At 51.7% G+C, this 16,526-nt stretch overlaps 1 protein-coding gene across 1 annotated transcript in view; it reads left to right on the plus strand.

Annotated features, from left to right (window-relative positions):
• The window catches only part of adamts17 (ADAM metallopeptidase with thrombospondin type 1 motif, 17), an 821,255-nt gene that overhangs the window by 520,340 nt on the left and 284,389 nt on the right, over positions 1 to 16,526 (plus strand). Inside the window, exon 11 of the mRNA XM_085968920.1 lies at positions 2,752 to 2,897. Within this exon, the coding sequence (XP_085825046.1) occupies positions 2,752 to 2,897 (146 nt within the window). The remainder of the gene's footprint in view (positions 1 to 2,751; positions 2,898 to 16,526) is intronic.

Consider the following 16,526-nt stretch of genomic DNA (forward strand, 5'->3'; position numbering starts at 1 on the left):
CTTCTAAGATATCATCCCTCCTCACAGCTGTAATTGATTCTTTAATCAATATTGTGACCCCCCTCCTTTTTTATGCCCCTCTCTATCTCGTCTGAAAACCCTATAACCAGGAATGTTGAGCTGCCATTCCTGCCCTTCTTTCAGCCATGTCTCAGTAATAGCTATAATATCATACTCCCACGTGTCTATCTGTGCCCTCAGCTCATCTGCTTTATTCCCTAGACTCCTTGCGTTGAAGTATAGACCATTTAGCACTGCCAAACTCCCTTGTTGTCTATTTTCTAGCCTTTGTTTCCTCTGCCTACCAAACTCGCTTACTAATTTTCTGCCTTCCATTTCCAGCTTTTGCTTCTCTTCCTTCTGAATCCACTCTCGGGTTCCCATCCCCCTGCCAAGCTAATTTAAACACTCCCCAACAGCACTAACAAACCCCGCCGCGAGGATATTGCTTCCGGTCCTGTTAAGGTGCAACCCGTCCGGCTTGTACAGGTCCCACCTCTCCCAGAATGGCGCGGATATGTGGTTGGAACCTCAGCTCAGGGGCACATAGGACACCAGGGCTGCGAACAGTCTGGTTCAGCCTCAGACAGTTTTCAGGGAGAGGGATGGAGTCGGTGGCTAGGGAACAGAGTTCGTGACGGGAACCGAAGACTATGGGGGGAAAATTCGGTTGCTTTGTGCCTCCCGTTAGCGCCCTAAGAGAGCGTTAACGGGGCACAAAGCAACTAGCGCCCGGGCGCGGTGCCGCCAATGTGGCAGCGGTTACCGCCAACACTCCACGGAGCTGCGCCACCGGTGATGAGATCATCGGCGTGCGCAGTGCCGCGCTGGCACCACGGCCGCGATCTTCGGTAGCGCCCCCTGACTTACCGCCGGACGCTATGTCCGACGGGGTCAGGGGGGCCTACCTGTGGCCGGGGCGGCGCTAATTAAATGCGAGGTACCAGGCGGCCATTTTTGTTGCTGGCCGCCTGCCAGCACCTGTCCCCCGTTGCCATCCCCGGCCTCCTCTGCAGCCCCCCCGCGGAGTGCCGGCTGCGCTCCGTGAGCCCAGCACTTCACTTGAGTGCCGGGCTCTTTTGCCAGCACTCCGATCCCTGGCGGCCCAGCTGGGCCCCGGGTCGTGCTGCGCAAGGCCCCTCCCCTTTAAGAAGGGGAGGAAGGCCTGCAGCACCACGGCGCGACGTGCCGCGATATTACCTTGCAGTGCCCCAAGAGGGAGGCTTCTTGTAGCGCCCCACTTCCCTCTTGGGGCGCTACCGATGAATTTTGGCCGTGGGGGCGCTAATTTTTTCAGGGCGCTGGGGGCACAACTCAATTTTTCCCCCTATAGCTTCAATCTTCCCAATATTTAATTTCTGCTCAACCGATACTTGATGTCGGACAAGCAGCATGACAGTGGAGGTAGTGAAGGGGTTGAGAGAGGTGGTGGTGAGGTAGAGCTGGGTGTCGTTTTCCCAAACAAAGAGACTCCTGTTCTGCAGCAAAATGCCTTGTGCTGATTTAAAGCCTGCAGCAGCACGCTGTTTCCCAACCCCAAACAGGTGAGGTCCCAGTGCAGGAGATCACAATGGCTGCAGCTCACCCACACTATTGCCGAATGAAGCTTATTCTGGAAAATACGGTGGGGTCAGTGCGGTTGGACGTGCGGCACTCCCGCCTCGTCACACCGATTTCACCGCTAAGGAAAATCCAGGCGTGTTTATATCTCAGGCGGTGCAATCCCTGCAACCTGACGGCTCTCTGATTGTGCTCCAGCCATTTGATCCCTGCTCCGCTCGTACCAATTATCCCCAAGGTTCAGCGACGTCTCCTCAGAGGCTTCGCGAGCATTCTAGGCCTCATTAAAGTGGAATTCTCCCGCAAACGATGACAAAAGCGTCACGAGGAATTCAATGCGAATCGCCTCCAGCACCTGTGGCTTGCCTTTGCCGTAGGCGCAGGCTTTCCTGCCATTGATTGTAGAAATGATGCACAGCACAGAGAGATAGGGCAAAGAGATTTGGGAATCCAAGTTCACAAATCACTCAAAGCCGGTGCACGGGTACAAAAAGCAATCAGAAAAGCTCATGGAATGTTGGCCTTTAACTCAAGGGGGGCTGGAATACAAAGGGGCGGAAGTTGTGCTGCAGTTATACAGAGCCTCGGTCAGACCCCGTCGGGACACTGCGTTCAGTCCTGGGCCCCGCACCTCGGGAACGATATACTGACCTTGGAGGGCGAGCAGCGCAGATTCACCAGATTCACCAGACTGAGAGGGTTAAATTCCGAGGACAGGTTGCACGGACTGGGCTTGTACTCCCTCGAGTTTAGAAGGTCGAGGGTGATCGAATCAAAGTGCTCAAAGTGTTAAAACGATTCGATAGGGTAGATACGGAGAAACGATTTCCTCTGGTGGGGAAATCAAGAACAAGGGGACAGAATTTTAAAATTAGAGCCAGGCTATTTAGTAGGGGAATCAGAGAGCACTTTTTTCACACTAAGGGTGGTGGAAATCTGGAACTCTCTGCCCCAAAAGGCTGTGGCTGCTGAGGGCCAATTGGAGCTTTCAAAACTGAAATAGAGAGATTTTTGTTGGGTAATGGTATCAAGGGATAAAGCCGGGTACAGGGAATTGAGGCACAGATCAGCCAAGATCGAATTGAATGGTGGAGCAGGCTCGAGGGGCTGTGTTACTGGCAGAGAGTGCATTTGGTAAACAGCTGGTGTGGCGGTGCAGATTTTAATGTATGCTTTGTGCTGTGATTTAAGTGGTGCAGGGCAGGGGAGTGTGTCAGCAAAACGCCAATCCCGGAGCACGTGGATGGAGACTGGAGCACGTGGAGCCAGTGGAGTATGTGCAGCCGGACATGTGGAACCGGAGCCAGGTTTAGGCAAAGAAAATGCGATAATCCCCCGTAAGTGATTTTGACACGTTCTACTGCAAAGTGGGCTGTGAGTTATTGTTGTGCCATCTAATTAGAAGATGCCTCCCTTTGCCAGAGTGCATGTGGTAACTGATTCTAGGAGCTCATGGGAGCAATGCTTCAATATTCAAAGCAATTACATACATTACAGGAAGAAAGTTTTTTATATCAAAACATTTAGTAAAAATTAACAGCGATCCAAAGATGTCAGAAAGCTCTTGGGTCGAACGCGCACATTGTTCAAGGTTCAACTCATTTTATGCAAAGAACCTTCGGTTATGCATTCATTTTAAATTCCATTTCTGGCTTCCCTTAGCCCCTGTGTGGCTCTGGCATCCTTTAGTGGGATAGAGGCAGTGCATGTGAAGGAAGAGGAAGATCTCTCGGCAATCTCTGTTTCCGCCCCTGCAAGCATTGAATCTCCCAACCCATCATTCACCCGCTCCTCACCAGCACTAGCCCAGAGTGAGCTCCTGGGGGGGGGGGGCCTTCAGATCGTGAATCAGAGGACGCTACACAGGGCACTGTATCGAGCAGAAGTGGAGGGGTCCTAGATAAGGAACGTGATGTCCCTGAGCGGAGGGTCAGGGGGCATCGTCCCTTGGCTGAATCCACAATTGGTTAGAAGAAGGATCCCTGAAGAACATTACACCATGTACAAGCACTGTGGACAGTCACTGTGTACAGGCACTGTGGACAGTCTCTCACTGTGTACAGGCACCGTGGACAGTCTCTCACTGGGTACAGGCACTGTGGACAGTCTCTCACTGTGTACAGGCACTGTGGACAGTCTCTCACTGTGTACAGGCACTGTGGACAGTCTCTCACTGTGTACAGGCACTGTGGACAGCCTCTCACTGTGTACAGGCACTGTGGACAGTCTCTCACTGTGTACAGGCACTGTGGACAGTCTCTCACTGTGTACAGGCACTGTGGACAGTCTCTCACTGTGTACAGGCACTGTGGACAGTCTCTCACTGTGTACAGGCACTGTGGACAGTCTCTCACTGTGTACAGGCACTGTGGACAGTCTCTCACTGTGTACAGGCACCGTGGCCAGTCTCTCACTGGGTACAGGCACTGTGGACAGTCTCTCACTGGGTACAGACACTGTGGACAGTCTCTCACTGGGTACAGACACTGTGGACAGTCTCTCACTGGGTACAGACACTGTCGACTGTCTCTCACTGTGTACAGGCACCGTGGACAGTCTCTCACTGGGTACAGACACTGTGGACAGTCTCTCACTGTGTACAGGCACCGTGGACAGTCTCTCACTGTGTACAGGCACTGTGGACAGTCTCTCACTGTGTACAGACACTGTGGACAGCCTCTCACTGGGTACAGACACTGTGGACAGTCTCTCACTGTGTACAGGCACTGTGGACAGTCTCTCACTGTGTACAGGCACTGTGGACAGTCTCTCACTGTGTACAGGCACTGTGGACAGTCTCTCACTGGGTACAGACACTGTGGACAGTCTCTCACTGTGTACAGGCACTGTGGACAGTCTCTCACTGGGTACAGACACTGTGGACAGTCTCACACTGTGTACAGGCACTGTGGCCAGTCTCTCACTGTGTACAGGCACTGTGGACAGTCTCTCACTGTGTACAGGCACTGTGGACAGTCTCTCACTGGGTACAGACACTGTGGACAGTCTCTCACTGTGTACCGGCACTGTGGACAGTCTCTCACTGTGTACAGGCACTGTGGACAGTCTCTCACTGGGTACAGACACTGTGGACAGTCACTGTGTACAGGCACTGTGGACATTCCATAGGTGGACATAGGCACCAGCAGAGGATAACCAGCAGAGTCCCAAGAGTCTCACTGGTGGCTGGCTGTGCACTGCTTGTTGGAGACTCTTGAGAGTGAGGAAGGGGCTGCTTCAGTTGTGTAGAGCCTTGGCTAGACCCCGTCTGGACACTGCGTTCAGTTCTGGGCACCGCACCTCAGGAAGGATATCATAGAAAGTTACAGCATGGAAGGGGGCCATTCCGGCCCATCGTGTCCGCACCGGCCAACAAAGCGCTATCCAGCCTAATCCCACTTCCCAGTTCTAGGTCCGTAGCCCTGCAGGTTACAGCATCCCAAGTGCACATCCAAGTACTTTTTAAATGTGGTTAGGGTTTGATGCGCTATCAATTACTCATAAAAGACTGAGAGTTAGAAGAGTAACTAAAGGCTTTTATTAACAACAGAATGGAGGTCTGCCTCGCGTGGTCGACCGGTCCAGGATACAAAGGGCTGGGGAGCAGTCACCTTTATACTAGGACCTGTGGGAGGAGTCAGCCGAGGCATGTCCAGGCATGTGCACAGTGGAATACAAACAGGACAAACAGGAATACAAACAGTGGTTTACCACATTCACCCCTTGTTTAAAATTGAGTCCGGCGGGGTGAAGTGTATTAAAAGTTAGTGTATTGGAGTCTCTCCGGAGGTCTTGTCTGCCGCTGTGATCGGCGTGGCGACGGCAGGGGTAGTGAAGCTTCCGGCGTCGAGTCCAGCGTAGGCTGTGGCACAGGCGTGTCATCCTCGTAGATGTCGAGCGGGTCGCGGGGCCCAGGCCTGCCGTCTGCTGGGGCTGGATATCGGATCGTGGGGGGGGGGGTGGTAGTGGGTAGTGGGTTACTGCGGCCCCCGAGGGTGCAAGGTCTCTTATGGAGACTGTGTCCTCCCGCCCGTCCGGGTATGCGATGTAAGCATACTGGGGGTTGGCATGGAGGAGGTCGACCCTCTCGACCAGGGGGTCCGTTTTATGGGTCCTCACGTGTCTTCTCAGTAGGACCGGCCCTGGGGACGTCAGCCATGGCGGTAGCGATGTCCCCGATGTGGACTTCCTTGGGAAGACAAACATTTTCTCATGAGGGGTGGCGTTAGTGGCAGTGCAGAGCAGTGACCGAATAGAGTGGAGCGCATCGGGGAGCACATCCTGCCAGCGGGAGGTTGGAAGGCCCCTAGACTTTAAGGCTAGCAGGACGGCCTTCCAAACTGTCGCATTTTCTCTTTCCACCTGTCCGTTCCCCCGGGGGTTGTAACTGGTGGTCCTGCTTGTGGCAATACCTCTAGTTAGCAGGTACTGACGGAGTTCGTCGCTCATAAACGATGAGCCGCGGTCGCTATGGATATAGCTGGGGAAGCCGAACAGGGTGAAGAGGTTGTTCAGACATTTAATGACCGTGGCACTGGTCATGTCCGGGCAGGGGAAGGCGAACGGGAAACGGGAGTACTCATCAATAATATTGAGGAAGTACACATTGCGGTCGGAGGAGGGGAGAGGCCCTTTAAAATCAACGCTCAGGCGCTCGAAGGGGCGAGTGGCTTTTATCAGGTGGGCCCTGTCTGGTCTATAAAAGTGCGGTTTGCACTCAGCGCAGACTTGGCAGTTCCTGGTCATGGTCCTGACCTCCTCAATAGAGTAAGGCAGGTTGCGGGCCTTGATGAGGTGGAAGAACCTGGTGACCCCCGGGTGGCAGAGGTCATTGTGGAGGGCCCGCAGTCTATCGATCTGCGCGCTGGCGCAGGTGCCACGCGATAGCGCATCCGGGGGTTCATTTAGCTTCCCGGGCCGGTACAAGATCTTGTAGTTGTAGGTGGAAAGTTCGATTCTCCACCTCAAGATCTTGTCATTTTTGATTTTGCCCCTCTGCTTGTTGTTAAACATAAAAGCAACTGAACGCTGGTCAGTGAGCAGGGTAAATCGTTTTCCGGCCAGGTAGTGCCTCCAATGACGCACAGCCTCCACAATCGCCTGGGCCTCCTTCTCAACAGCGGAGTGTCTGGTCTCCGGGCCTTGGAGGGTTCATGAAAAGAAGGCCACGGGTCTCCCCGCCTGATTGAGGGTAGCGGCCAGGGCAAAGTCGGACGCGTCGCTTTCCACCTGGAAGGGGATGGATTCATCCACTGCGTGCATGGTGGCTTTGGCAATGTCCTCCTTGATACGGTGGAAGGCTAAGCGGGCCTCTGCCGTCAAGGGAAAAGAGGTGGACTTGATCAGCGGACGGGCCTTGTCCGCATAGTAGGGGACCCACTGGGCGTAATAGGAGAAAAACCCTAGGCACCTCTTCAGGGCCTTGAGGCAGTGGGGCAGTGGAAGTTCCATAAGGGGACGCATCCGGTCGGGGTCGGGGCCGATGACTCCGTGTTCCACAACACAGCCAAGGATGGCGAGGCGGTTTGTGCGGAATATGCACTTCTCCTTGTTATATGTCAGGTTTAGGAGTTGGGCGATGCGGAGGAATTTTTCGAGGTTTGCGTCATGGTCCTGCAAGTCACGGCCGCAGATGGTCACATTGTCCAGATATGGGAAAGTGGCCTGCAACGCATTTTGATCTACCATCCGGTCCATCTCCCTTTGGAAGACGGAGACCCCGTTGGTGACGCCAAAGGGAACCCTAAGGAAGTGATAGAGGCGGCCGTTTGCCTCAAAGGCAGTGTACTGGCGGTCCTCAGGGCGGATGGGGAGCTGGTGGTACGCTGATTTCAGGTCAATGGTCGAGAAGACGCAGTACTGCGCGATCTGGTTGACCATATCGGCTATACGGGGGAGTGGGTAGGCGTCCAGCAGGGTGTAGCGATTTATTGTCTGGCTGTAGTCGATGACCAGGCGCTGCTTCTCGCCGGTCTTAACGACCACAACCTGGGCTCGCCAGGGGCTGGTGCTGCCCTCAATAATCCCTTCTTTCAGGAGCCGCTCCACTTCGGTTTTAATGAAAACCCTGTCCCCGGCACTGTATCGCCTGCTCTTTGTGGCGTTGGGCTAACAGTCGGGGGTGAGGTTAGCAAACAGTGGTGGGGGGGTGACTCTGAGTGTGGAGAGGTTGCACCTGGTGCGCGGCGGGCAATTTGGAAGCTGCTGACTGCGGACTGTGAGTGGGGGTAGGGGTCCACCGTACGCCATCGTAACACTTTTAAGGTGGCACTGAAAATCTAACCCCAGCAGGACGGCAGCGCAGAGGTCAGGCAGGACCAGAAGTTTAAAATGATCGTACACGGTCCCGTCTACTACGAGTGTCACCACGCAGTAGCCGCCGATGTCCGCCGACTGGGACTCGGAGGCCATAGAAATCCGCTGTTGCGCAGGCAGGACTGGGAGAGAGCAACACCGCACCGTGTCGGGGTGGATGAAGCTCTCCATGCTCCCAGAGTCAAAAAGGCAGATTGTATCGTGACCATTTACCTTAATGTCCATTGTGGAACTGGCCAGTTGGTGCGGTCTCGCTTGGTCCAGTGTAACGGATGCCAGCGTAGGGGTCGGTGTGTCGCTGCGGGTATCAGATGAGGCGGTGTCGGGGGCCTGCTGCGTCCCGGCTGTCGTCCAAGATGGCGGCGTCCATGATCCCCATGTGGCTGGAGGCGTCCAAAATGGCTGCTGTACCGGTGATTCGCACATGGCCGGGGAGGTCCAAGATGGCGGCCCGCATGGCCCACACGCGGCGCTGCTGGGGTTCGGGGTGGCTTTGGCCCTGCAGACGCTAGCGTAGTGTCCCTTCTTCCTGCAGCCCGAGCAGATCGCGTTTTTCGCCGGGCAGCGCGCTCTGGGGTGTTTTGCCTGGCCACAGAAGTAGCATTTCTGGCCTTGGGGCACTGCTGTCTGGCCTTGGGACACTGCTGCAGTAGTTGGGCCGTTGTTGGGGTGTGGCTGGGGTGGCACGGCGCTATGAGGCGGTCCTACCGTGTCCCAGGCTGTCATTCCCCGCGGCGTCCACGGTGCAGAGGAGTAGGCATCCATGCCCTGGTAGGCTGCATCCAACGATAGTGCGAGTTCAGAGGCCTTGTTGAGGTCGAGGTTACTCTGCTCCAACAGTCGCTGTCGGGTGTAATTGGATCTGTGGCCCGCTACAAAAGCGTCCCGGATAAGTTCCTCTGTGTACACGGCGGCCTTTACATCCTTACAACCACAGGCCCGGCCAAGCACAGACAGTGCCTGAAGGTATTCCACGGTCGATTCCCCAGGTTGTTGTTTACGACTCCCCAGGAGGTGCCTGGCGTACACTTCGTTCACTGGGCGCGTGTACTGGTCCTTGAGGAGCTTGATGGCGCCCGCGTATGAGGTCGCGTCTTGGATGACCGAGTACACTCGGTGGTTCACTTTGGAGGTCAGGACATCCAGTTTGTCCTCGTCCGATTTGATTGCTTCGGAGGCGGTCAGGAATTTTTCGAAACACTTAAGCCAGTGAGTAAACTTGGTGGATGAGTCCGCCTCCCGATGATCTAAGTCCAGGCATGCTGGTGTGAGGATCTTCTCCATTATAAAAATGTTGTTAATAAAATTGATGCGCTATCAATTACTCATAAAAGACTGAGAGTTAGAAGAGTAACTAAAGGCTTTTATTAACAACAGAATGGAGGTCTGCCTCGCGTGGTTGACCGGTCCAGGATACAAAGGGCTGGGGAGCAGTCACCTTTATACTAGGACCTGTGGGAGGAGTCAGCCGAGGCATGTCCAGGCATGTGCACAGTGGAATACAAACAGGACAAACAGGAATACAAACAGTGGTTTACCACAGGGTTCCTGCCTCTACCACCCTTTCAGGCAGTGAGTTCCAGACACCCACAACCCCCTGGGTGAAGACATTTCCCCTCAAATCCCCTCTAAACCTTCCAACAATTACTTTAAATCTGTGCCCTCTGGTTTTTGACCTCTCTGCTAAGGGAAATAGGTCATTTCTATCCACTTTATCTAGGCCCCTCATAATTTTATACACCTCAATAAGGTCTCCCCTCAGCCTCCTCTGTTCCAAGGAAAACAAACCCAGCCTATCCAGTCTTTCCTCATAGCTAAGATTCTCGACTCCCAGCAACATCCTTGTAAATCTCCTCTGTACCCTCTCTAGTGCAATCACATCTTTCCTGTAATGTGGTGACCAGAACTGCACGCAGTACTCTAGCTGAGGCCTAACTAGTGTTTTATACAGTTGAAGCATAACCCCCCTGCTCTTGTATTCTATGCCACGGCTAATAAAGGCAAGCATTCCGTATGCCTTCTTAACCACCTTATCTAGCTGGCCTGCTACCTTCAGGGATCTGTGGACATGCACTCCAAGATCTCTTTGTTCCTCTACACTACTCAGTGTCCTACCATATAATGTGTATTCCCTTTCCTTGTTAGCCCTCCCCAAATGCACTACCTCACACTTCTCCGGATTGAATTCCATTTGCCACTGTTCTGCCCACCTGACCAATTTATTGATATCTTCCTGCAGTCTACAGCTTCCTTCTTCAGTATCAACCACACAGCTGATTTTATTATCATCTGCAAACTTCTTAACCATACCCCCTGTATTCAAGTCAAGATCGTTGATATATACCACAAAAAGCAAGGGACCTAGTACTGAGCCCTGCGGAACCCCACTGGAAACAGCCTTCCAGTCACAAAAACACCCATCAACCATTACCCTCTGCTTCCTGTCTCCGAGCCAGTTTTGAATCAAACTTGACACTTTACCCTGGATCCCATGGGCTTTTAACTTCGTGACCAGTCTGCCGTGTGGAACCTTATCAAAAGCCTTGCTAAAGTCCATATACACTACACCAAACGCACTACCCTCATCTACCCTCCTTGTTACCTCCTCAAAAAATTCAATCAAGTTTGTCATATATTGGCCTCGGACGGGGAGCAGTGCAGATTCAGCAGAATGATACGAGGGCTAAAAGGGTTAAATTATAGGGACAGATTGCATAAACTTGGCTTGTATTCCCTTGTGTTTAGAAAGTTGAGGGATGATCTAATCAAGGTGTTTGAAATGATAACAAGATTTGATAGTTTAGAGATAGAGAAACTAGTTCCTCTGGTGGGGAATTCATGAACAAGGGGGCAGAACCTTAAAATTAGAGCCAGGCCATTCAGGAGTGAAACCAGGAAGCAATTTTCCACAGAAAGGGCAGTGGAAATCTGGAACTCTCTCCCCCAAAAAGGCTGTGGATCAGTTGAAAGTTTCAAGACTGAAATCGAGGGATTCTTGTTAGGTGAGGGTATCGGGAGATATAGAACAAAGGTGGGCAAATGGAGTTGCGGTACAGATCAGCGATGGTCTAATTGAATGATGGAACAGGCTCAAGTGGCTGAATGGCCTCCTCCTGTTTCTATGTTCACATATTCCAATGTCTCAGGTAACACTTAGGAGGAACATCCAATTTTTAGAATTCATTCTCGGGATGTTGGCCTCGCTGGGAAGGCCAACATTTATTGCTCATCCCTAGTTTCCCTGAAGCAGTTTGATACAACTGAGTGACTTGCTAGGCTGCTTCAGAGGGTAGTTAAGGGTCAACCACATTGGGGCAGTAATTCCTCCCCAAACGTGTGAGTACGGAAGGGGTACTCGCGCGTCTGGCCGGAGGAAATGCCAGTTTTCAGCATGCACAGCGCATGCGCTGAAAACCAGCATTTCCTCTCCTCTAACCCAAGAGGTGAAGAGGCTAACGCGTGCGCTGTAGGGGGCAGCGCGTGCGTCTTGGATTTCCTCTGTTTTGGGGGATTTGCGCATGTGTAAAGGCCTCCGGTCTTTACGCTTGTAAAAAGCACACGTAAGTATTTATTTTTACAGGTAAGTGGTGTTTTAGTGCAATTTAGAATTTTTTTTCCCACAGGTTTATTATTTTAAAGAATCTACAATAAGGTAAGTTTAGTTTTAGACCCTTTTTATTAAAAATTTATTTTTTTCAAAAAAAAAAATTATTGTTCAAATTATTTTTTTAAACTTATTTATACTTAATTTAATGATTGGGATGTTTTTTAAAATTTTATTTAAAGTTTAAGTAGTGTTTTGGGGTGCAGTACTTCTCATGAGTTTGACAGTTCTTAACTCTCAAACTTATGAATGAACCTTCCCCTCCCCTGATTGGCTGAACAGTGCTCACCTGATCCCAGCTGGCACATCGCACTAACTACGCCGCTGGGTCAGGTTAGCACAGCGCGCCGACAGCTGAACCGGGCCACTGACAGGAAATCCACTGCGGGCCAGGTTTCAGATGTCGGCGCGCCGGGTAAGTGCACATCGGGGGCTTGCACGCGCAGCAAGCCCCCGACACCAAGTTCTGGGCCATTGTTGTGGGACTGGAGTCACATCGAGGTCAGACCAGGTGAAAAGGGCAGGTTTCCTTCCCTAAAGTGACCCCGTTGCGTTTCCGACAACCCGACAGCTCCATGGTCACATTTACTGAAGCCAGCATTGTATTTCCAGATTTTTTAAACTGAGTTCAAATTCTCAAGTTGCCATGGTGGGATTTTAACTGAGGTTTCCTGTATCATTAGCCTAGGCCTCTGGATTACTTGTCCAGTACACTAACATACCCCATTTAAACACAGGTAGAAAGCACCACGGGGAAACACGATGGTGATAATTGGTGCAGCTACGGAGGGCAGGAAATACACTTTCCTGAATTGGAGAAATTGGTGTTTCTGTCCCTCAGCTTTGCCAGCAGTTTGGAAGTGGCAGTGCTGATATTTGATGAATGGGGGCTGCCTGTGAATGGTAACACAGAGAGATTGTGGGGGGTGGGTGGATAGGCAGGGACATTGTTAACTGGGACTGTGGGGAGAGCTGGTTCTTAGGAGATAGTGTTCAGAATGGAATGGCCGTGACTGTCTCGGGCTATTGGCAGATGCTTCTACTCTGCAGCCTATTCGTGCTGCTTCTGGTCACCTTCTGAGTATGATTTGGACAGGTTGGGTGATTGGGCAGATGCATGGCAGATGCAGTATAATGTGGATAAATGCGAGGTTATCCACTTTGGTGGCAAAAACAGGAAGGCAGATTATTATCTGAACAGCAATAGATTGGGAGAAGGGGAAGTGCAACGAGACCTGGGTGTCCTTGTGCACCAGTCGCTGAAGGTAAGCATGCAGGTGCAGCAGGCGGTTAAGAAGGCAAATGGTATGTTGGCCTTTGTAGCGAGAGGGTTTGAGTACAGGAACAAGGATGTCTTGTTGCAGTTGTACAGGGCCTTGGTGAGACCACACCTTGAGTATTGTGTGCAGTTTTGGTCACCTTATCTGAGGAAGGATGTTCTTGCCATGGAGGGAGTGCAGCGAAGATTCACCAGACTGATACCTGGGATGGCAGGAATGACATATGAGGAGAGATTGGGTCGATTGGGCTTGTACTTGCTGGTGTTTAGAAGAATGAGAGGGGATCTCATTGAAACTTATAAAATTCTAACAGGACTGTTAAGTCTGTGTGTTCTAGTTATTGTTAATAAGAATCACTGCACACAGACCACAAGAATAAATTCAACAGGTCTTTACTAGTCGAAGGTCAGGCTGAACTGCCCAATAAATCATTACACAGCACTTATATACCGGTGTGGTCACCACCGGTATTACAGTATACAGCAGCCAAGATAAAGTAGTGCATCTCTTAAAATAGTTCTCTTAAAGGTGGAACGGTTACATACACCACAAGGACTACACAGACTAGATGCAGGAAGGATGTTCCCGATGGCGGGGGAGTCCAGAACCAGGGGTCACAGTCTAAGGATAAGGAGTAAGCCATTTAGGACAGAGATGAGGAGGAATTTCTTCACCCAGAGAGTGGTGAAGCTGTGGAATTCTCTACCACAGAAGGCAGTTGAGGCCAATTCATTAAATATATTCAAGAAGGAGTTAGATATATTTCTTAAGGCTAAAGGGATCAAGGGATATGGGGAGAAGGCAGGGACAGGGTACTGAGTTTGGATGATCAGCCATTATCTCATTGAATGGCGGAGCAGGCTCGAGGGGCCAAATGGCCTACTCCTGCTCCTATCTTCTATGTTTCTCCTTCCCGTCACCCCCGCAACCCACCCACCCCCGCCCCCGATGCCTTCCTGTCACCTTCCTCTTCCTGGCCCCCCCATGAAGAAGCCTCTTTCCAAAGCATAATTGTGGAGCATGCAGCACACCGACGCTCTCCTAGATAACGTGTGCAGGGCTGTACTGCAGAGTCCGACCAGAATTAACAGGGCGACTGAAGCAATGGAGCGCCGGCGGCAGAATGGACCTCAGTGTGTCTTGGAGAACGGGCATGGGTGTCAACAACAAAGGCGGGAGGAGGGTGAGCCTTTCCCGCCCAGGATCCAGCTGCACGCTTACCTTTCATCTTGGAGCAGTACCAACGCCCAGGACTGCTTTAATATAAATGAACGGCAGTTCCCAGGGGAATGAGCATTCACATGCATTGTGCAGTGCTGGTGGTCACAGACTAGTGGCCTCTGTAGATGTAAGCTGTAGCACTAGTGAAAGGACCTCGTCTGGCTGTGTGGACTCAAATCCATAGCCCAGGGATTTTCAGAGATCCTGCCATGTTCATAAAAAGAAAAGAAACAACTTACATTTATAGTGAGTGTTTTTTTTAAATCAGAGGGGGTGTGAGAAAGAAAGAATAAATACATTTATATAGCGCCTTTCATACATCATCAGGATGTCCCAAAGTGGTTCCCTCAGTACTGCCCCTCCGACAGTGCAGCACTCCCTCAGTACTGCCCCTCCAACAGTGCAGCACTCCATCAGTACTGCCCCTCTGACAGTGGGGCACTCCGTCAGTACTGCCCCTCCGACAGTGCAGCGCTCCCTCAGTACTGCCCCTCCAACAGTGCAGCACTCCCTCAGTACTGCCCCTCCGACAGTGCAACACTCCCTCAGTACTGCCCCTCCGACAGTGCAGCGCTCCCTCAGTACTGCCCCTCCAACAGTGCAGCGCTGCCTCAGTACTGCCCCTCCGACAGTGCAGTGGTCCCTCAGTACTGCCCCTCCAACAGTGCAGCGCTCCCTCAGTACTGCCCCTCCAACAGTGCAGCGCTGCCTCAGTACTGCCCCTCCGCCAGTGCAGCACTCCCTCAGTACTGTCCCTCGGACAGTGAGGCGCTCCCTCAGTACTGCCCCTCCGACAGTTCGGCGCTCCCTCAGTACTGCCCTTCCGACAGTGCAGCGCTCCCTCAGTACTGCCCCTCCGACAGTGCAGCGCTCCCTCAGTACTGCCCCTCCGACAGTGCGGCACTCCCTCATATCAAAATATTGATACTGACAATCACCTTGTTCCAAATCACTCTTCACCTATGTTGTCAGTGCCACTGTCAATGAACCATTACTGTTTAAAACCCTTTAGTGCCTACTCTTGTGCACCCTTGCCAAATTGGCACTTCTCCGACAGTGACAGGGTGTTCTGAGGTGGCCAACTGATGATTTCCAGCAGGTGCTTTGAGGGATTGATGCATGCAAGGAACTTAGCTTGCTACTTGTTGACTCTTGGCAGCTGCCAATGATAGTTCTGGAAGTCAAGGCTGAGGCCCAGGCCTCTACATAGGCAAGGGTCTCCAACAGAAAATCATGTTGCAGGCATTTCTAGAGAAGGTGCGATTGTACAGGACGAGCGTCCAAAATCCGGAATGTTTCGGAATCCGGACTCCGGGACGATTGGTGGCAGGGTCGTCCGGAATCCATAAAATATTCCGGAATCCGGACACCCTTTCAAACCGCAACCTGGGCCCAGGCATTTCCGGACTCGGAACGTGTTTCTGATGTCCGAAGTCCAGAAACGCCCGAGCCCAGGTTGCGATATTTCCGGACTTCGGACATCAGAAACACGTTCCGAAGTCCGGAAAAACACGAAAACCGGCTCGGCCTCGGTCCCGAGGTTGCCGGATAACAGGACGCTCAACCTGTATAGGTAAGTTTAATAAATTTACTTGTAAATTTGTCATGTTTTTTTCTTTATTGAGCTACGATCCTTATTTCCATCAGCGAGTTTCTTATCTGTGTTTCCTGAAGGATTTTCAAAAATACTTTAGCAGTTTCTTTCACTCCCCACCTCCTTTTAGTGGTCATTTTCAAAAACCGCTCATTTGGTTGTTTTCATATATCCTCAGTAGTTTTTCACTGGGAGCTTTGCCTGCTTCCCATTGATACATTCTATGGCCGGGAAGTTGGAGCTGTTGGTGTCGATCATTAAGGCCAGTTTGGAATTTTAAATGGCGGCCGCCTCGCATCCGCCCGCCTCAGTTGCGATTTGTTTTCGTTTTATGAATATGAAATTTGAGGCAAGTGACTATCAGAGGAGAATGGACATATCGGCTCAGGTGGGTCAAAGCTTGTCAACGAGAGTACTGCGTGCAGTTCTGGTCACCACATTACAGGAAAGATGTGATTGCACTAGAGAGGGTACAGAGGAGATTTACGAGGATGTTGCCGCAAACAGAATCTTAGCTATGAGGAAAGACTGGATCTGTTTTCCTTGGAACAGAGGAGGCTGAGGGGAGATCTTATTGAGGTGTATAAAATTATATGGGGCATAGATAAAGTGGATAGAAAGGACCTATTTCCCTTAGCAGATGGGTCAAAAACCAGGTGGCACAGATTTAAAGTAATTGGGGGAAGGTTTAGAGGGGATTTGATGGGAAATTTATTCACCCAGAGGGTTGTGGGGGTCTGGAACTTACTGCCTGAAAGTGTGGTAGAGGCAGAAACTCTAACCACATTTAAAAAGTACTTGGATGTGCACTTGGGATGCTCTGACCTGCAGGGCTACGGACCGAGAGCTGGGAAGTGGGATTAGGCTGGATAGTTGGCCGGCGCGGACACGATGGGCCGAAATGGCCTCCTTCCCTGCTGTAACTTTCTATGAACTGCTGTAAGGTGACTTG

Source organism: Somniosus microcephalus, chromosome 27 (assembly GCF_052327205.1).
Source record: "Somniosus microcephalus isolate GS21.2 chromosome 27, FLI_Smic_1.0, whole genome shotgun sequence".
Taxonomy (NCBI): domain Eukaryota; kingdom Metazoa; phylum Chordata; class Chondrichthyes; order Squaliformes; family Somniosidae; genus Somniosus; species Somniosus microcephalus.